Source organism: Patella vulgata, chromosome 8, assembly GCF_932274485.2.
Source record: "Patella vulgata chromosome 8, xgPatVulg1.2, whole genome shotgun sequence".
NCBI classification, from domain to species: Eukaryota; Metazoa; Mollusca; class Gastropoda; family Patellidae; genus Patella; species Patella vulgata.
The window spans coordinates 74,308-96,771 of NC_065886.2; the positions used below are offsets into that span (position 1 = coordinate 74,308).

Sequence of the window (22,464 nt, forward strand, 5' to 3'; positions counted from 1 at the left end):
GGGCGGAATCTGTCACGCAGATGAGTGGCTCGGATGTAGCGGTCTTGAGCCTGGGTTGTAACGCGTTGTGGACCAGGACGTTGACGGTCAAGTGTTGATCCAGTAACTCGAACACGTTCCACCAACCTTACAATAGTGGACTGATGACGATTGAAGTGTCTGGCAATAGCACGTGTAAACATGCCAGCCTTGGACCTTCCCATGGCTTCATTCCGTTGATTTTCAGTAAGTCTCGGCAGCCCCCCCCCCCCAAAAAAAAAAATTCCGATTTTTTTTTCTCTAAACTACGGAAGCGTATTGGGGTCATGCAAAATTTTGTAGAAGGTCTCGAGATCCTGCGATCCTGTGATACTTTCTCGAAATCCCGTGATCACCTGGTAATTTTCTCGAGATCTCAATTTAATGTTCTCGAAATCCCCTAATAATTTTCCTGAGAAATTGAAATCCTGTGTAAATTTTCTCGAGAATTTGAGTTAATGTTCTCGAGATATTGACATCCAGTCTAAATTTTCTCGAGAATTCGAGTTAATGTTCTCGAGATATTGACATCCTGTGTAAATTTTCTTGAGATCCCGAGTTAATATGAAACCTTAAATGGACCTAGATACTGTCTCCACGTTGTGAAACAAACATTGGCCCAATACTTCGCACCAAATTTGATATAAAAAAAAAATACTCTAACATTTGTTACAAAGGAAAACTACTAACTAATGAAAGAATAAACGGAAAATCGATAGGGTACCCATGATTTACTTAAATTTGAAATATGATTAAAATCGATAGAGTTCATCGTCTTATGGCCAAAATACTTCACAACAAATATGAAATTCAAAACCCTACCACGTTAGCTTTGTCATTTTTTGCAGGGTTTTAGACCATATTTTGTTTTAGAATAAAGCTAGACACAGTGTTTATTGTCTTGTGGCACAAATGCTTCGGAGCAGATTTTAAATCAAAAATCTTGAAAAACTCTGGGCTCTAACCCGTTCACAAGGTTTACCGGAAAATAGGAATAACGCCATAACAAAAAGGCAGGGAGCGCTGCAAATCAATATGGTTCGTTGTTCGGCCGAAAATAAATAGGGTTCCTCTGCTTATGACACTAATGATTCAAAAGAAATTTGAACGATAGCCACGCAAAGTCTGGAGATACGCCCACACAGCATCTATGCCTCAACAGCAGATTATTCGAAAGGAAAACTTGGTTGTTTAATAAATTGAATAAGGATCTAGCATTCATCAAGAAATCTAATCTCTATCGTGTTCTTGTTAAGAAATTGTTAAAATAAATCTGAAAAGAAATTTTTCTTTGACCGTAGGCGACCGCTCGCTTGTATGTTAATGAACTTATTTCATCAGCGCTCACCTGGTCCAAAACCACACACGAGGACCAAACTCCGGGTTACTAAATAGCTACCGGAAAACTTAGAAGAGTAAACTGTGCCCGAGATTTTTTTAGAGAGTGCGCCGCGCCACGCCGCTCCGGGAGGGATCATTGTCGGGGTGGGACGGGGTGGAATTGTCCAGTCACGTGACGAACATAGATCTTCCGTTCCTCAACCCATATTATTTCCATAGTCATTGTCATTAACCACAAATTACGGGATGATATACGAAAATGCAGGTTTACTTTGAAATAGTGCAAATGATACTTTTCCATCTACAATCTTCAGATCAAAGGATGCAAGTTCTTACACAGTGCAGCATAATTTGTGCAACAGAAGACATCTCGAATATCGATTGTCGGAAAAAACATTTTCTCGGGGACATTTTTTTTCCAAATACGCATTCGGTGTAAGTCTTCAGCCACCAGGAAGTGGTGAACGTAGTAATGTTTTATTACGATAGTAGTACATAAAACAAATTGGTTGCCTGAGGTTCTCGGGGGGAAAAGTAGCCTCATCGGCTAGAGTCCTCTATTTCACAATCCTGTTTCCTCCCACTGCTAAAGACCCCTACGTGCAAGCGAATTATTGAAATAAAATTGAACCATATGTTAGTCCCGAAATGACCTAGTTTGTGTCGAGTGGACGTTAAACCCCATTTCTCTCTCTCTCTCTCTCTTTCACAAGCAAAAACAACAGTTACTTCCTTGAAAATTTATCGATCAACCCTTTTCACAGACGTCCAGCTTACCACTTCCCGTCAATGCAGTAAGATAGAATATGTAGTTTTCTCATGGATAATTGGGCAAAAGTTGGGGTTTTCTTAAGGAAAACTGGTCAACAAGTTGGGGAAAAAAGCTTGAAAAGTAATCCAGAAAAAAATCCTGTGTGCGGCCCTCGGAATATGATGGAATATGTTGAATATTATTATGGTTCAAGTGATTATATTTGACCCTGGAATGAAAGTAAGCCCAGAAACAAGTAGATTTTTAGCCCTTCCAATGAGATGGATAGCTCTTGGAAAGGATAGACACTTTTCAGATTACAGCCTGTCATTTCGTTTGGTGATTAGGACACATAGCGGTTAAACCTGGAACTTCAACTCGAACTATTCAGAGATTTATTAACTCGCTTTTGATGATACTTGCTGTTTTATGATGCGATTTTTTGTTACCTAGGGAGGAGTTGGCCTAGTCGTGCCTTCTACTAATTCGTACCACCCTGATGCCAGCGTTACTGGTAAGAATCAGGAGATCGGCGCAACCGGCATATAATGGGGCCCTCCGAGGGCAGTGTTTAATCTACTGAAATACAGAAATCTACTGAAATTTACTGAAAACTAAAATTAAAATACAAAATAAAATATGGTCAATGATGGAGGTAGACTGATTGCGTCTTTTAAAACATTCAAAACATATTAGGCATCAACAAAATTTTGGAGAGGACCAGGCTCCGGGTTACCTATTTAGGGTATTTTCCGGTATTTAGGATGTTTTCCGGTATTTATTGTTTTTCCGGTGTTTTCCGATATTCAGTGTAAAATGGTGTTTTCCAGTTGTTTTCCGGTGTTTTCCGGTATAAAGTATGGCCCCGTTTCACAGTTCATGTACTGCACATTAAGTTGAAAACATGCTTTTAAAGGGCTCACACACAATGCTGCACGTGAATATTGGGTTTTTCATGTGCATCTCGTGCAATTTTTTTTGTGCACACGGGCTGATATTTTTTGCGTTTGGGAGCATTGTGTGAGACAATAGTTCATAGTATTGCATAATATTATACATACAAAACCACCTAGTAATAAAATATTTGGGGAAAAAAGTGATGCGTTTTCCATGGCGCTCAGTATATAAAGGTGAAACATAAATAAACGATTTGATCAAATCCAACGGCTGTGCTATATTTATAAAAATTTCTGCCGAATGAGCATCAGCTACGATGATTTAATAACAAAAAGCGAATTGTATGCATAGATAATTACATGAATATGAAACATTTAAATCATATACCACAGTCTGTTAAAATATTAAAAAGAGAATTAATTAGCTACAATGATTTAATAACAAAAAGCGAATTGTTGCATTTAAAAAAAATAATAGAAATTTCCATATTGATATTACACAGCCTACCCAATAGTAGTAATTCACACACAAAGGATATAATTAAACTAAAATTGCTTCAGCATTTCACTAAATTTACATCGTTTATGATCGAAAGCCATTTTCATGCAGTTGGGTTTCAATAACAGAATTACCCCGTGATATAACCGTATAATTATACGGTCCATGATATTTTTAGGCTCAAATAACCCAACTATAACAGAAAGCATGCAGTTCCACCTTACAGTGAGTTAAATTGATTTAAGGTTTATTATGTAATGAATAATACATTGCGTGTCACATTCTGGAATTCTTAGTACATTCAATCGTTTTTAACCGCTTTAACAAACACCTATCAATTATCGTCAATAATCACAAATCACAACAATCACTACCCAGCAGAATGGGTTCAATAATCAACACCAGATTAAATACTTTTTCAATCGTTTTTTAAACTGCTTTAACAATCACCAATCAATTGTCGTCAATAATCACAACTCACTGGGCAGATTGGGTTCGATAGTCAACACCAGACTATAGTTTATTATTTCAATTTCTTTTAACAACATAAAGATTTCTTTTAATTTCTTTCAATTTATTTCAACAACATATTATAGGAAATGGTACGAATCAATTTGAGGTACAAATCACATGTGTATTCTAATTCTGGTTCGGCAGCCACTTTTATAAATTAAGCGCAGCCGTTGGATTTAGGAGATGGAACTAATCAATTTGAGGTACAAATCTCGTGCATATTCTAATTCTGGTTCGGCATATTCAATTTCTTTCAACTGATTTCAACAGCATAGGAAAAGGTACGAATCAATTTGAGTTACGAAGTGAGGTACGAATGAACTAAGTACGAAACAGCCAGGTTAAGAAACAGCCTGCACCCATAATTACATATAGAGCATGTACGGTAATTTAAATCAGAAATTAATTTTGCAAGAATTGTTTCTTTTTTTTTACAGTTTATCATACAATGACTTGGATTTGCCCATCTGTTTATTTCATAACCCTTGTACAAATACACAAACAAAAATTTCAAATCAGATGATAAATAAGTGAATCATTATTTCTGGTTTTAAAATACTGGTTAAACCCGTTAAATTGTACACAATAAAGACATCTTATCATCTACATACACTGAATAACAAAAATATGGGAAATAATAAAATATATTCATTACCAAGCTCATTCTTTTTCTTCTCTTTGTTTGATAAATGACTGAAAATAATTAAAACATAATAAAACGAAAAAAAAAGCGAAACAAGCAAGCATGAAACAAATAAAATAATATTTATCTATTATTTAAAGAGTCATTATCGCTGGGAAAGTCTCCACCTCTTGTGTGAAGAATTTTAGAGAAATTTTTCAAGTCCTTACGGAGATATAAAACTTTTTTAGAGGTTGTCCAGAAGTATATTTAACTCCTAACATTACTCTGAATAGATCATCACTGGTCATTTCTTGTTTATTCTATAATAAGGTGAATCTAAGGTTATCGTGAATATAATATTATTCAAAATTAATAACATCTATTTTCAGTGTTTAATAATTTTGGTACCCTCGTATTCAAGCAAGAAATAAAGACCAAGGATAAAAACTAATAATCAGTCACTGATGGACAATATTTGGGACTGTAATTATCACTTTATAACTTTAACTGAATGACAATATGTCTGAGACATAGGTGAATTTACAAAAAAATATATATAACTATTGAGTTGCATCCACTTTGCACAATTATGATATTTTGGGACAAACATGAGGTAAATAAAATTAGTACTTGTCACATCTCCGTTTTGATTCACACTCCTCACATTGTTTCAGTTCTGTACCCAATAAAAAGGGAATCACAGAACTGTGACAGATTAGATTTACTCTAAAACCTATAAATATACTTACACATTATCTTGGGAACTGTCTTTTTTTGCTGTGTGAAAAACGAAACAATCAATGATAAACAGTCTTGCTTGATATCATGCAAAAGGCTTAATTTTTTTTCTAGGACACCAAATATGATATCTCATAAATAGAAAGGGGTTCTTGAATTTAACTTTTATATGACTGATGTAAAGCATTTTTTAAATATAAATTTCCTAAACTGAATTACTCAACTGTATATTGAATTTTCTAGTTATTCAAAGAGTTCATATTATGAAAATAAATTAAGTGTGTAACTTGTATAACTTACCCTTTCTATGGTATATTACCACACCAATAACAGTTGAAGAGCCCCGGGGAAAAACGATCTAAGTCACATTTTCGTCTTTTCGCATAATAGGCAAAAAAACCTTTTGGACGAGAATGCTTGACGCGAACAGAACAATGAGTGGGTTTAATTACAACTTCAAAATGATGTTTAATACGAATCATAATTACCAGTACAACAACTGACGTCCACATTTCAACCAAGGTCACATAAAGGGTACGATGGACGTATTTGTCCGAGAGGCCATTTCAGAAAGGCCTTGGTTCGATGTGACTCCGATCGTTTTTACCTGAAATCGATTGTGCCACAGAAAGCTTATACAATTTGCGACCAGATGGCGCCATAAACTGGGGTTCGTTGAAAGAGTGAATTAGAGCGTTCTTCCCCGGGGCTCTTCAGTTATAATTATTATTATAATTTTATTTTTAAAGCGCTACATTATAACAATAGTTATTTCTAAGCGCCGTACAGTCATATCTACACTGTACAATGGTAGGCACATGATTCTATTTATATGAGTTATTAAACAGATGAGTCTTCAGTTTAGATTTAAACTGAGATAGTTGGGTACACTCTCTGATGTTTCTGGGTAGTTCATTCCAAAGTTTGGCACCCCTAACGGAAAATGAAAACTCACCCACCTGGCCCTGAAAGCGTAGAACAGCAAGTAGGGTTTTGTCACGTCCTGAACGAAGATTAGTTCAGCCAGTGGTGTAAACATTAAACATTTCCACCATATAATTAGGAGCTGTTTTGGTTATTACTGATTTGTAGGTGTTGACGAGAATTTTAAATTTTATTCTGGCTCTCACCAGTAGCCAGCAATATATCAATAATACTACTATAACGTACCCTTTCTACGGTATACCACACTAATAACAGTTATAATTACAATAATCACCAATAACACTTCTATAACTTACCCTTTCTACAGTATATCACCACAACAATAACAGTTATAATACCATCAATATATCAATAACACTTCTATAACTTACCCTTTCTACAGTATATCACCACAACAATAACAGTTATAATACCATCAATATATCAATAATACTTCTATAACTTACCCTTTCTACGGTATATAACCACAACAATAACAGTTATAATACCATCAATATACCAATAATACTACTATAACTTACCCTTTCTACAGTATATCACCACAACAATAACAGTTATAATACCATCAATATATCAATAATACTACTATAACTTACCCTTTCTACGGTATACCACACTAATAACAGTTATAATACCATCAATATACCAATAATACTTCTATAACTTACCCTTTCTACATTATATCACCACAACAATAACAGTTATAATACCAGCAATATACCAATAATACTACTATAACTTACCCTTTCTACAACAATAACAGTATCCCTTTCTACAACAGCATATCACCACAACAATAATACCAATTACCAGCAATACAACAACAACACTTCCAACTATAATAGGTATGTTATTACTTTCCATCTTGCCCGGTGGCTTTGGTGGTTCTACATAAAAAAAACTCTACATAGATAAGGTGGAATAATAATTTAATACAAAAGATATCTGTAAATTCAATACAGTTACTATTTTAATCAGAATCAGAAAGGACTATTTTCAATAAGTAGAAATATAGTCTACCTATTAACATGCTCCTCCAAAAAACAATACGTACGTAGGAGAAAGCAAACGTGTCTTTTCAAAACAAATAAAGGAACACTATGCAGCTATTAGACACAACAGGCCAAAGCCGGTCGCACTACACTTCAACTTAGATAAACATACAAGTAGAAATGTTATGATTAAAATTATAGAGCTTTTTAAGACTGACCCAGATAACGGCAAAAACGATGCCGTAAGGAAGCCAATGAATTCAAATGGATTCACACTTTAAGAACGTTCGCACCTGATGGCATTAACGATAAGATGTAGTCCCAAGGGGTTCCCCACTTTATTGTTTACTCTATTTTCAATTGATCCATAGAGTGGTTTGTATAGCACAGTACATGTTGATATCTCATCATAGAGTCTGAACAGATGGGATTTGAATTGGCTCAGAGTTGGAATGGATTGCAGTTCCATTTTTCAATAAGTTACAGAAAGAAGTCTGAATTTGGTTCTTGCCCGAGACACCAAGCCAGTGCAGTGATTTCAACACAGATGTAATTGGTCAGCACAAATCTGTTTTAATTACAATTCAGACAGCACAGTTTTGAATTCATGGGTCATTCCATGCCAAGTGGACCAGGGATGGGAAGTCGATCCTATTGGAAAAATCTGGAAAACAATATATGTTTTTGTAAGAGTAGAAACTGTGCAAAATTTGTGAGCTGTAGCTTGAAAATTGACTGAGATACGGGCATTTGAGTTTTATGAATTACCAATAAGTTTTCGAAACAAAATATATATCAATAATTTTCCCGATTTTCAGAATCTTGTTTTAACCTTTCTAGAGAAGGTGTAGGGCTCAAATTTTTCAGTCTTATATAACCTTTAGTGTATATTACGAATCTGCAATCAGATTGCAGGTGAGTGGCGGGGTTTGCACACTACTTGGCCATAAACCAAAATAAATTTGGTGCAACTGTATATTTTCTGGATTTTGTAGTGTTCCAGGACGTACAAAGTAATAGATATAGACCCAAATTTTGGCCTATCCCGAGATTGTCGGTAGTACTACGTAAGAAACATATGAATACTTGTATTTTTGAGCCAATTGAACCCAGTATATGTTCATCTAAAAATTTCCCTCTGATCCGAGCGCCCATGAGCTCGATGGATGAGAAGAATTATATGAATATATATAGCCCGAGTGCTCGAGGATTTATATTGCATATTTCTCATTGACCTAAATAAATATGTATACTAACTCAACATTTAATGTCTAAAAATTACACAATTACATGTGCAGTAGTGTATCAACATCCGCCTGACTATAAATAAGAGGTAAGATTCGGCACTAGTTGCCTTTTTAAAGTTTTGTTAGCAACCATATATAGCGCTGGGGAAGGGGGGGGGGCACTTAAAGGGAGGGTATGTAAATCCTCGAGCCATATATATTCATATAATCATTCTAATCCATCGCGCCGTGGTTGAGAGAAAACAAATAAGCTGTTAAGATTTATCCCTATAATTAAAAAAATTGCATTATTTTCTGTAGATCTATTGTAGAACTTGTAAAAAACTTATAGTTGTTCCATGATGCTGTTTTAAGATTGTATTAGAGCAACCAGAATTAAAAGATGCAGATGTGGAAATTGGACGAATTGAATGAGTGTAAGATGAGATACAAGAAGTTGAGAAGACTTCCTAACATCTGAAGATAATGCATCGGCTTTGCTATAAGGTATACTTATATATTTAGCAGATACCGGTAAATAAATATTTCTAGAAGCACACCAGTACCAAATTTGTTTGCTTATTTCAAAAAAATAAATTGCTACACAATGATCTAAATCCATAGAAAACTGTCAGCAGTTCAAGATAATTTATTGAGATTCTGAACTATTCCAAAGCCCATAGGCGTGAATATCATTGGAGTGAGCACCCCATCCATATAGAGAACCATCCAAAGTAAAGACATAAGAGTGAGGGGTGGCCTTATATGGTTACTATTATAAATACTAATGTTATATGTAACCACCAGTTTACTCAAACGTCATTGAGGGAAATACCCATATGAATAATTACATTCTGTTAACCCATTTAACGCTGAGCCAATTAAAAGATTAGCTACCCTACTCCTAAGCTAATTAAATCAGCAGGGCCCATTTCCTAAGCCAATTAGTGGATTATTGTTAATCCTAATACCCTCTACAAAATTGCAAATAACTAAAAAAATATTTTCTATACATAGAAATACCCTGTTACAAAAATGTACAGATTGTCGTGTTCTTTCCAATGATATAAAATTCAATTTTACAAAGTAGAAATAATATTACTATAAATAACATTGAAAAGTCAGTTCCACTAAAATTATGAGTTTTCTCTGTCATAATGGTAAAATAACGTGAACAAGTATCCCCAAATTATTTTTTTTTAAAAATAGAACACAAATATAGTCCCTCACGTTGGCAGCATGATCAAAATAAATGTAAATATAACTTTTAAAAAGAAATATCACCCCAAGTAACGGTCACTTCATCGCTATCGGCATTTTAAAGGGACTATCCCGATTTCAAGAGAGTCTCAAAAATAAAAGTCGGTGTACGTATGAAATTTAAGCGCCAAAATATAGAGGAATGGTGTATTTACCTTCTCTCAAAATTCTAGCCCAAAATATTGAGTCGTTTGGACATGAACGTCAAAACTGCTTATCTGGACACGTAACCCTTTTAAGAATTTGTGTCAGGTTTTTTCGTTGGGTGACCTGATAATCGATTCCCGTTCCTTGAGTGGTCTATATAGTGAATGGCCCATGTGCTCTACTTGATAACGAAAGGCAAATTTCACCTACACATTATTTTTATAAAATAAAAGTTGAGTTTTATCCAGACACCGCATAATACAGCTTGGGACACCGGTCTCCATTTCTAGATGAAGACTGACGGGTTTAAGTTGTTTGAAAACTTATCAAAAATATTGAGTTAGTTGCTCGTCCCTTAGATAGAGGAATTAAAGGGATTTTAACAAAAAAATTAGGCAGTTTTATTCTCCCAAAAATACCGGGATTAGCCCTTTAACATTTCTGCCTTTCTTTGGATATATGGTCGTCTTCTTTGCTTTATTGCGTCGAAAATAAAAATATATAGTTGAAATTTTCGACAATGTAATATTCCTCTATGTAGCTTGTATTAAATCCCAAAAGTTTTGATTCAATTTAGTTTTCCAACGTCTAGAATTATTAGCCGTAAGTTTTGTGTAATCGTCTATTTGAAAACGTACCGTATCCAAGATGGCGGCGACACGCTTGATCTCGGTTCGAGTATCTGTATTCTTCGCATCATAATGTTGTAGGGGGTCAAATATTAAGTAAATAACCACACCAAGGGTTCAGTAAAACAGCAATTTATTACCTTATAATAAAAACCCCATGAAGGGGTTTTTAATAAAGTAACCAGAGTCTGGAAACAAGGTGAAGTACCTTATAGCTCTGTCTTTAAACTGTAAACAATAAATCTGTAGATAATAATTCTTCCAATACCAAATACACACAATTGATACAAATAAATGAAACTATTATTATAACTATTGAAACTTTAAATATAAAATCACTACCAAGGTTGAATGAAATATTCAACCTCACACTACAAGATTCTATAAGTAAGTGACCAAGGAGATAGGAAATACAAATCCAAGAAACCTTTGGGTCAAAGGTGAAAATTGAATCCTAGTGACCAGATGATGAACTCGAACTCACTGGTTAGAAGAGTGTACAGAACAGGATAGTTTAAAGATGCATTGATGTGTGACATATTACTTAAAATTACATTAGTATTGTGATCATATTAAAATACCCATAAACTAAATAAAATCACTCTACCACATACTCCCTCCCTTTGGGAAAATGTTGTCCCTAACATTTAAATCTAAACCATCAAACTAGTAAAACACATCCGGGAACAGACTCTTACACAAAGATGGTAATGAATTTAAAACAACTTGTAACCGATCAGGTGACAAACTCATGAAATCCGTTGGTAGAAGAGACTTCGCCAAATCCGCACGAAACTGTGGAGTAGAAGCTACTGGTTGTTGCTGCGACATGACGTAGTCGTTATACCGGGCTGGTTGTCTTCTCTCTCTTCCTGATCTTCTAGGAGTAGGATCTTCTGGCAAGTGTGATTCCTCCGATGTCTCTGAATCTGAGGCTGACGCATCAGGCCTGTCTGCATCATCTTGATGTGAATTATCAAGCTCAGATTCCACCACATCCTCTGTGACCTGTAACTCTGGTGGGCTAGCTGGGTGCAGGAAATCTGCACTTTCCACCAGATAAACAAGCTCCTCCTCGTCACTTTCTGCCTCTTCCGGTTCTGTGATTTCTGTCACCTTTGGTGGTTGCAATTTTCTCGGCTTTGGTGTTGGACCACGATGGATTGGTTCGATGGCTGGAAGACTGCTGATTGGCAAAAGGTGGTTACGGTGTAGAGTTCTCTTTCTGTTTCCACCTAATTCCTGCAACTCGTACACCGGAATGTCTTGATTGGGTCTTCTGAGGATCTTGTATGGCTTATCCTCCCACTTATCAGCAATCTTATGCCTTCCTTCCTTAAATGCCAATCGCCTAACTAAAACGGTATCGCCAGGCTCCAGGGTGTTTGTTCTAGCTCTCAAGTTGTATTTATCTTGTTGGTTCTGGTGCATATTATCCACAAGGGCTGAGGCAGTTAAATACGCATGTTCCAGTCTCTCCTTCAGGGATTCAACGTATGAATGATAGCTCTTAGCGGCCTCTTTATCCCGTACGAGTCCGAGCATAACATCAACAGCTAATATTGGCTTCTTACCAAACATTAACTCATACGGAGAATACCCTGTTGAAGAGTGTCTGGTACAATTGTAGGCATGAATCAGCGGCGCAACGTAAGACTTCCAATCAGACTTCTGCTCAGGATGTAGAGTACCTAACATGTTGAGCAAAGTCCGATTGAAACGCTCACATTGGCCATTCCCTTGTGGATGATACGGTGTTGTTCTAGATTTCTCCATCCCAGTCAGCTGGCATAATTCTTTGATCACTTTTCCCTCAAACTGTTGACCTTGGTCACTGTGTATTCGTTGAGGAATCCCGTAGTGCACAATGAAATAATCAAAGAACACTTTAGCCGTTGTCTTGGCGGTGGTGTTTCGAACTGGAACTGCCTGAGTATACTTGGTAAAATGGTCAGTGATGACAAGGATACTGTCGTAGCCTCCTTTCGACTCTTCTACGCACATATAATCCATGCAGACTAGTTCAAGTGGCTGACTGGAGGTAATGTTGGTCAAGGGGCATGTAGATGGTAAACTCTTTCTTCGGATGCAGCGTGGACAATTCTGAACGTAGCTCTCTATCATCGCTGTCATCTTGGGCCAATAAAACCGTTCTCTTGCCAAACTGATGGTACGATCCCTGCCTTGGTGTCCTAGTTCGTCGTGTACCCCTTCCATGGCTGACTTTCTATAGGCTTTAGGTAAAACCAGCTGAAGTATTTCCTCTCCTGCTACAGTAGCACGCTTGTATAAAATACCTGACTTGAGAACGAAGTGTTCAAATTCGCGGTAAAGTGCAGCTTCTTCTGGAGATGTAGGAGTGTGATTAGCAGGTCTTCCATGCTCTATATGTTGACACAACTGAAACAGTAAGGGATCCTGATGTTGGTTCTTCTGCCACTCTGCGACACTTGCTAAAGGTGTGGTGATGTTTAGAATATCTGGTACCACCTGATGAGACATGCTCACAGTCTGAATGTAGCCATCGTCCAAGTCGATGTTCTTTATGGCTTCTACCACATCCTGGTTGACTTCTATGAAATCTCCTTTCATATTCCGACTCAAAGCATCAGCATCCATGTTCTTCTTTCCAGCTCGGTATCGTATGTTGAAGTTATAGTTGGTGAGGGCAGCTAACCAACGATGTCCTGTGGCATCCAACTTTGCTGTTGTAAGGATGTATGTGAGAGGGTTGTTATCAGTGTAGACTGTAAAATAGTTGTTGAACAGATATTGGTGGAATTTCTCTGTTACAAACCACTTTAATGCCAAAAATTCCAGTTTGTGTGCTGGGTAGTTACGTTCCGACCGGTTCAGACTTCTACTGGCATAGGCAATCAACTTCTCTAAGCCATTATGTTCCTGGTAGAGTACTGCTCCAAGTCCTAAACCACTGGCATCTGTGTGTAAAATAAAAGGCTTTGAAAAATCAGCATACGCAAGAACTGGTGGCTCCACTAATGATGTTCTTAACCTCTCAAATGCCGCTTGTTGTTCTTTCTCCCATTTCCATTCTTTCTTTTCCTTCTCCTGTACTCTTCTCCCCCTCTTCTTTTTAGTTGGACCTCCAACTAACAGATCATTTAGTGGTTTGGCAATCTTCGAAAAATCCTTAATAAATCTTCGGTAATATCCTACAAATCCAAGGAATCTACGAAGTTCATCAACATTGGTAGGAGCTGGCCAAGATTCAACTTTATCGGTCTTCTTTGGGTCTGTGCAAACACCATCTTCAGACACAATATGGCCGAGATACTTCACTTTCTCCTTAAAGAACTCACATTTTTTCGGTGATAACTTGATGCCATGTTCTTTCAGCTTCTCAAACACTTTAGATAACCTGTCAAGGTGCTCCTCATACGTCTTACTGAAGATAATAAGATCGTCGATGAAAATAGCACAGATCTTCCAATCAAGGTCTCCCAGGCAATCTTGCATAAGTCGTTGATACGTGGCTGGTGCGTTCGTTAGCCCAAAAGGAAGTCTCTGGTACTCGTAAAATCCTAGAGGTCCGACAGTAAAAGCTGTTTTAGGAATATCTGCTTCCTCAATGCTGACCTGATGGTAACCACTCTTCATATCAACAACACTAAAGTAGTTGGAACCGGCTAAGTTGTCTAACATTTCCTCGATGCGGGGTAAAGCATAGGCATCACGTATGGTCTTCTTATTCAGCATTCTGTAATCGACGCACATACGTAGTGATGAATCTTTCTTTCTTGCCAACACTATTGGTGATGCGTAAGGGCTATGACTCTTCCTGATTATTCCCGCTTCCATCAAATCTTGAAGGTGGTCTTTCACTTATTCGTACATCCCAGGTGGTATTCTTCGATGTGGTTGTTTAAAAGGAACATTATCAGTCAGGTTGATCTCATGTTTCACCAGGCTTATGCTTCCTATATCATTATCACTCTGCGAAAAGATAGACGACCATCCAAGTAAGTAGTTCTGGAAGGAATGGAGTTGGTCAGAAGTCAACGCTGAAGAAGCAAAGTCCATCTGATCAAGGAAAGTACCAGTAGTTGGGTGTCTGTGTTACATGATGGCAAAACACTATTCACTGACGTCTTCCGAACTAGGTCTACTACTTGAAGTTCACAAAGGATACTGTGTGGGTAAATTCTCACTGGTGACAAGGATAGATTTGACACACGAACGATAACTTCTTTCTCCTCTTCCCCTGGATATACCTCCAAAACGGTAGGCGTCACTTCAATCGAAGTCGATATCAGGGAATCGGGTGAATTCTGGAAAATCAAACGTTGCCGATGGTTTAAATTCAAATCCTTGATCTTTCCCACAAGACACACTGATCTGTTACAGCCCAGCCTTATTGGTAATTCTTCTGAGCACCTTACAACTCCAACTTTTCCATCCAATTGTTTCTCCTGCACTTGCATGCATCTAAAAGTAAAATTCCAAATTTCCGGCAACACTGACTGGTTGAGGTAGTTGTGGCCATGAACTGCTAGAAGTTGATTCAGCATGGGCTTAAGCACATTGGTTCCTACAAGAGCTGGTGTTGTAGCATGGAACGACGTATCTGGAACCAGAAGAAACAAACAGTCGATGGCTTCTGACTCTAAACTGGGAATCTTGACTGTAACTGAAATACATCCTAGGTATGGTAAACTATGGCCACCGGCACTTTCAATCAGAAGCAACTGGTCCAGTGGAATCATCACGCAATCTTCTGACTGTATATATTTCTCGTAAAACGACTGACACACCGTTGAGATGGTAGACCCTTATTCCAATAAGGAGGAACACACTCTATCGTTTATCTCTATACCAGTCGTGTTGCTGTGTCCAATAACTTTCTTGGGACTGGAACTACAAATGTCATCTGGCTGTCCCTCGACAGAGACATTTCCTAGTTTAAATCACCAGGCAAAATCATCCGGCAACCCAAAGCAATATGACCCTGTTGTCCACATCTGTAACAGCGGAAATTGTCGGGTACAGGTTGGCGCTGCGTAGACATTCGTGATGGAGTATGACGTGGTGGTAGTGGTGTTGATGCCTGAGAAGGTAAAAATGATGATGTTGATGGTCTTTCCTTCTCCTTTTTCATCTCCTTCATCTCTTTCTGTAGCGATTGCACTGACGCAGTTAAAGTAGTCACTAGTGTTCTCAAATCGTCCTCTGCAGGTTGCTGTACCATCTTCATGTGTGATCTGGTAGGAGGCTTAGCAGGAGTAGGCGATGAGGCTACGGCAGTATCCCGTTCTATTCGGCGCACTTCCCTTAGCAGATCATCAAAATCCATAATTCTGTCAAACTTGTGAGCTGATCTGTCTTTTAAATCTTGGTGTAAACCGCTCCAGAACTATGATTTCAGCTTGGTATCGAATGTCTCGATGTCAACCTCACCTTCTTCTTTGGCTTTATCCAATAAATCTTCGATTCTGCAGGCCCACTTCGAAACTGACTCACCAGGTGCTTGGGTAGCAGAGTAAAACTGTGAAAGAAGACACTGGCCTTGTTCAACTTCTCCAAATCTGCTCTGTAGCTTATCTAACAAAGTTCTTGTTGAAACACTGTGTCCCAGTCGCATTGACACTCTAGCAGCTTCCCCTTTCAGAGATTTCATGACCGCTAACTTGATTGAATCTGATGAATGCTGTCTGTCCTTCATTTAACTCAATACTTCGAATCTCCAAAGATCAAATGACGTATCACCCTTCGTCGTTGGATCTCCTGAGAAAGTAGATACTCTGGGCAGCTGTGGAACAAACTTAAATCTGTCTGCGGCTGGTGGTGATGAATTTGTTGGTAGTTGATCTTGTTGATGTTCTACTCGTTCTTCAGGTGTTTCGTCTTTAATCCTACCCTGTGACTTCAGATATCCAAACATTCAGTCAATCAAGTGTTCTGGCGATTCTGTTTTCGGCTTAACACCCATATTTGAAAATGCGTCGATTAAATTCTGTTTTTCCTGTTCCGACAATGAGTTATCAGGATTCTCGCGAGTTCCACCTGTTGCCATATTTACGCAAAACACAAAGTTATCAAAATCTAAAACGCAAAATATGAAGATACATGCAATCCAAATAAAAATACAACACGTTGTTCCCTGAAGTATGAAGTACACTAAAACTGGAATCAGGAAACGACAAACACTAATGCTGGATCTGTTCGCTAATAGTACACACTGTAAAATACATCAGTTGATAATCAAACGACCAACTAAGAACAACAAAACACAATGAAATCAAAACGGTATAAACTGAAAATAATTTCGAAACAAAATTCGAAATACTAAACTGACAAATAAATCCCACAATCAAATCAAAACACTATTCAATAATGACATCAATATTCAATCCCAACCCTCAATATAAATCAAATAAATATATAAGTGCAGGTTGTTAGTTAGTGATTAAGTGCAGTGGTATAAGACGGAAATGAAGACGGAAAAAAATACAGATCAGAGTGGAATATATACTTCAGAAGACAAAAACTTCCATATAAATACAAGAAAATATACTTTTCAAATGTTTAAGTACAAAATGAAAAGTCGAAACAAAATAGACGATGATGAAATATCAACACAACAAAAATGCTGAAAATCAAAACATGAAAATAAATTCCCACAACCTAAAGTCCAAACTTCAATACACCAAACCCAAACTTCAATACACAAAACTTTCAATCGATAATGAACTCAAATGTAAACAAAACCTTTGACCTCAAACACAATTTCAAATACTGAAAAGTTTTCGAAGTTACAATTTCAAAAGTCAAAATCCAAAATCTGAAAATCAAAATCCAAAATCTGAAAATCAAAATCCAAAATCTGAAAATCAAAATCCACAAATTGAAAGTAAAGACCAAAATTAAATTTACAAAGTCTGAAAACAAAATACTAATTCTGAAAAACACAATTAATTCTGAAAACAATCACTAATTTTAAAACACCAATTTATAAGTATAGTATAAATTTATTGAATGTTTGTAGTGTGTACTAACGTTTATTTCCTAATGTAAATGTAGAATGTTTTTTATTTTAAAACAAATATGTATGCAAACTTACAGGAAGTGAATAAAATGGGTAAACAGGAAGTTGCTAAATGTAGGTGAACAGGACAGGAAGTATCTAATGTAGGTTAACAGGAAGTAGCTATAAATAAATATGTCAACAGGAAGTTGAAAATGTGAACAAAATGGCCAAAGTTTTATGTACCCAAAATTTCAAATGCTCTCTAATTTTCACTAAATAGAACTTGAGTTCAAATAATAAAGGTTTACTGAATATACCTAGCAGAAAATATTATATTTATATATATTCTAATTAATATAGTAATTACCGGTACCTAGTAAATCTAAACTTACTTAAGTAAATAAAAATATAATAAAGCTTACTGTGAAGGGAGATAATTCACACATCAATACATATATATATATGAAAATTAAATAAGTTGTAACGAACCTTATATATAGACATCCTTATAATAATCCACATATGAAACAACACAGAAATGAATACACAAATAAAGTTAATGTCACTCCACTGCCACTATCTGTTGAAATTGAAGATCTCGCGAACGCGCACGCGTGTGAGCTCACTGTTATGTTGAGATGTTTGATCAATTCACACCAGTACTGTTGTTTTTTTTCTGTTTACCATTAGTCCCTTATCGGGCTCCAAATGTTGTAGGGGGTCAAATATTAAGTAAATAACCACACCAAGGGTTCAGTAAAACAGCAATTTATTACCTTATAATAAAAACCCCATGAAGGGGTTTTTAATAAAGTAACCAGAGTCTGGAAACAAGGTGAAGTACCTTATAGCTCCGTCTTTAAACTGTAAACAATAAGTCTGTAGATAATAATTCTTCCAATACCAAATACACACAATTGATACAAATAAATGAAACTATTATTATAACTATTGAAACTTTAAATATAAAATCACTACCAAGGTTGAATGAAATATTCAACCTCACACTACAAGATTCTATAAGTAAGTGACCAAGGAGATAGGAAATACAAATCCAAGAAACCTTTGGGTCAAAGGTGAAAATTGAATCCTAGTGACCAGATGATGAACTCGAACTCACTGGTTAGAAGAGTGTACAGAACAGGATAGTTTAAAGATGCATTGATGTGTGACATATTACTTAAAATTACATTAGTATTGTGATCATATTAAAATACCCATAAACTAAATAAAATCACTCTACCACAATAACGTCAACAAAAATAACAAATAGTTGATTTCTTCGACATTATCATATTCTACGATATGCCTGACAGTAAATCATAAAAAATCTGATTCCATTTCACTCTTCATATCATAAAATTATTAGCCGTAAGTGACAACGTGAAAATATTGGCTTACTGCCAAAGTCATTGACACGGTGTGAATTTTCACCTCTGAACTATTACGTAAATACTGGAAGATCCTTTGTTGAAACGTATGTTTTTTATTCGATAATTGGCGAATATAACATTCCTCGCCAATGGGTGCTTTATTTTTATTACTCAATCACCATTAATTTATAAAATAAACACAATAGAAATCTGTTGATTGATCTGGCACTTTTGTTCGCTAATGCCGTTGCAAAGAATGATGGGTCCGCGAGTTGATTCGCTACCGTTAGTCACTTGGTGCGAGTTGTTTCGCTATTGTCAAGAATGGGTTAAAGCTCTGGTTTTCTCTTTATCTAGGTAAAGAATATGAAAAGGTGCTTGCAGTATTGCTGTTCGAGAAAAGGAACACAGTCCAATAAATGCTACTTGTCTGATACTAGTGAGTTGTTCGATGTTAATAAAGCTTTGGCCTTGGATTTTGACTTTACCTCTCTTTTGTTGAATAAGAGATACAGTGAATAAATGAGAATTAAAGTAAATCCTTAAAAAAAACAACAAATTCTTTAGAAGGTTCTAAACCTGATTTTTGTTCATTTATACAAAAGCCTAGCTCTTGAAAATTTTTACAGCTTTCTGTGTGTTATATACACATTCTTTTGCTGTGTTAGTGGAATAAATGGAATATGAACATTGTATACCCTGCTTGCAAAGACTTGCACAAATTTGTTTGAGAACTATAGCAAAAACTCTTTGAGCTGAGGAAACTTTGAAAGGGAGACATGTAATTACAAACATTTGGTCTTACCCAATAAAACGCAAATATTTAGGATGATCTGGATGAATAGGAATAGAAAAATAAGCATCTTTTAGATCCATTGGTGATAGATATGTATTATACTTAAGTATTACCTACGCCTGTAAATGGATTGCTGATTAGTACCCGACACAACATGATTACCAAAAGATATATATAATCGATTTGACTGATCTATCTCTCGAACATTTCATTTTCATTTGAACTAGTCATGGAGACTATTTTATTTCTAAAACTACCGGTATAGGACTTAGATGCTTTAGGCCTATTATCCCTTTGTCGGTGGTAGAAGTTAAAGCATAATCCCCCTCTCATCCTAGCGCCCAAAGGGCGTGATGGATGAGAAGGATTATATGAATATATAGCCCGAGGGCTCAAGGATTTATATTGCATATTTCTCATTGTTCTTTCAAACCATGCACAATCGCTCAAACTTTAAAGGCTAAAAAATAGCTCACCGAATCGGCGTGTATAAACACGTGACCACGCTCTATATAAACTATCACAACACTTTCAGTATTGTCTTTTTAAAGATTTGTTGACAGACGAATATAGCACAGGGAGGGCTCAAGGGAGGGAAGATAAATCCTCGAGCCCTCGGGCTATATATTCATATAATCCTTCTCATCCATTACGCCCTTCGGGCGCTAGGATGAGAGGGGGATTATATTCCATATATGCCCTTCGGGCATCTCGGATTTATATTGCATAGTTTAAAGGGTTGTCAACAAAGGAAATAACAACTAAAACAAATTAGTAGTTCATTTATTATTTATTCCGCAGCCAGCATACAAATTAAACAAATTTCGCACATACTGGTGGTAAAACCTGGCAAATATATATCCATATTTCCTGTTTGCAGCCTTCAAAATGTCTGAATGTGAACAACCACCATTAAATGTCGAAGAAGTTGATGCCCCTCTAATTGAGTGGGCTTTAAAAATAGAAGTATCAATACCAGCTAACTTTAATATTTGTCTTAAACACCTAGCAGAAGTTCCTGGAGCTACAGCCTTCTTCGTATAAAAGGAAAACAAATCCTTGACTGGATTTACGGTATTCTGCTGTTGTACGGATAAACTGTCTCGAAGTAAAACAAGGACAGATCCTGACATCTTAAAAACTTGGAATTTTAACCCTGAATAACGGTGTTAAAGGTCGAGAAATTTTCGAAACCTTATTTACTCTCAAGGTTATAACAGAGCCTGAATCATATAAAGCATTAAGGCAAAAGTCTGTTAAAATTTGACATCTCTAAGCTGTAGCTAAAGCCAACAAACCAACTGGTTTTATATGTCAGTATTCTCAAAGATAAATTTTGCAATGGATACAGCGTACCCAAATAATTTACTAATATTGAAGCATTCCAAGTAAACAGATATTTATGGAGTTACAGAGAATCAAATAATGTTTTTTACCCTATAAGGAAATTGTTAGACATGTCTCCTAAGAAATTTATAAAACTACAGATGGATGAAATGAATTAATTTGTTGTCCACAACACCAAAAATTTCATCTTCTCCAGCTAGGCCAATGCATACTGTTCGTAGTAGATGGCCGCCAAGAATTAAGGATGATATTAGCAGATTTCTTTGATATTCCTCTATTATAGAAGGATTGCCAGGTATCCTGCATCCTGTTAGATATAGATTTTTCCCTCTAAGAGAATGTAAAGCACCATTGTGGCTTAAACGTAAAAAGGTTCTTGCGAACCGGTAACCGAACTGGGTCGGCTGTGAGCATTGATAGTAAAATTGGATACCATACAGGAGTTGACCAGCCTGGAATGATTATGGCTGCTTGATCTACTGTTTTGAAATACCTTTTCCAGAACCATTGATACATATATAAAAAAAGCATTGCATGCTAGAAAAAAAGGTCTGGATGTCAAGAAACATTTTTCTAAATGTCTATTAAGTCTGGAAGCAAACAGATCAACATCATGTATGGAAAAATGATTACAAATCTTTGTAAAGATATACTCGTTGAACTAGAAAATATTCTAGACAAAATGTCCATCACTACATTAGATTTACCAACAACATGTTTGGCTGACAAAAAGATTCCTTTTTTCAAAGACTACAGCCAAACTTCTTTAGACAATTCAAAAAGATTACCAATATAACCACCCTGATTATTTATATAAGTAATACAAAAGTATTATCAGCCTGGATACAAATGTGTATAAAAAACAAATATGACCACAGACAGAACATTGAATATTACTCAAACTCCTAAATAATTTATATAGTTTCCTTGCTCTTAAAGATTTCAACGGCCATTGCTTTGGAATTTACCCTGTGGGCACCCCATCCATATGGGAAAGCATCTGATGTTATGAACCATTTATACATGTATACTAGGTGGATGAATATAAAACCCATTATATATAAACCTTAGATATCCACCATTCTATTTCCAAAAACATTGCCTGAATATGAATGATATCATTATCATAGCTGAAGATACAGTGTGACAGAAATATATTTTTCTGTTTGTCTAAATAATGGATAAATATAATGCAAGTATAATAGCAGTTCTACTAAAGGAACACTGACCAATAAATGATGGCTCATATGAATTAATAAATTTGAACTAAACAAAATTTCCTCAGCTATTATTTATTTTAGAAACTCTCTCATATGTCAACAAGCTTGATAACTTTCTGTATTAATTATGAAGCCTAAAATACTTTCTGTATTAATTATGAAG

The 22,464-nt window shown here is 36.2% G+C and overlaps 1 protein-coding gene across 1 annotated transcript in view; it reads right to left on the bottom strand.

Annotated features, from left to right (window-relative positions):
* LOC130014014 (tyrosine-protein kinase-like otk) overlaps positions 1-22,464 on the bottom strand; it is a 57,729-nt gene that overhangs the window by 19,357 nt on the left and 15,908 nt on the right. Inside the window, exons 4-6 of the mRNA XM_056102767.1 lie at positions 7,070-7,213; positions 5,393-5,420; positions 4,674-4,711 (exon numbers count right to left, since the gene is read on the bottom strand). Coding sequence (XP_055958742.1) covers positions 4,674-4,711; positions 5,393-5,420; positions 7,070-7,213 — 210 coding nt within the window. The remainder of the gene's footprint in view (positions 1-4,673; positions 4,712-5,392; positions 5,421-7,069; positions 7,214-22,464) is intronic.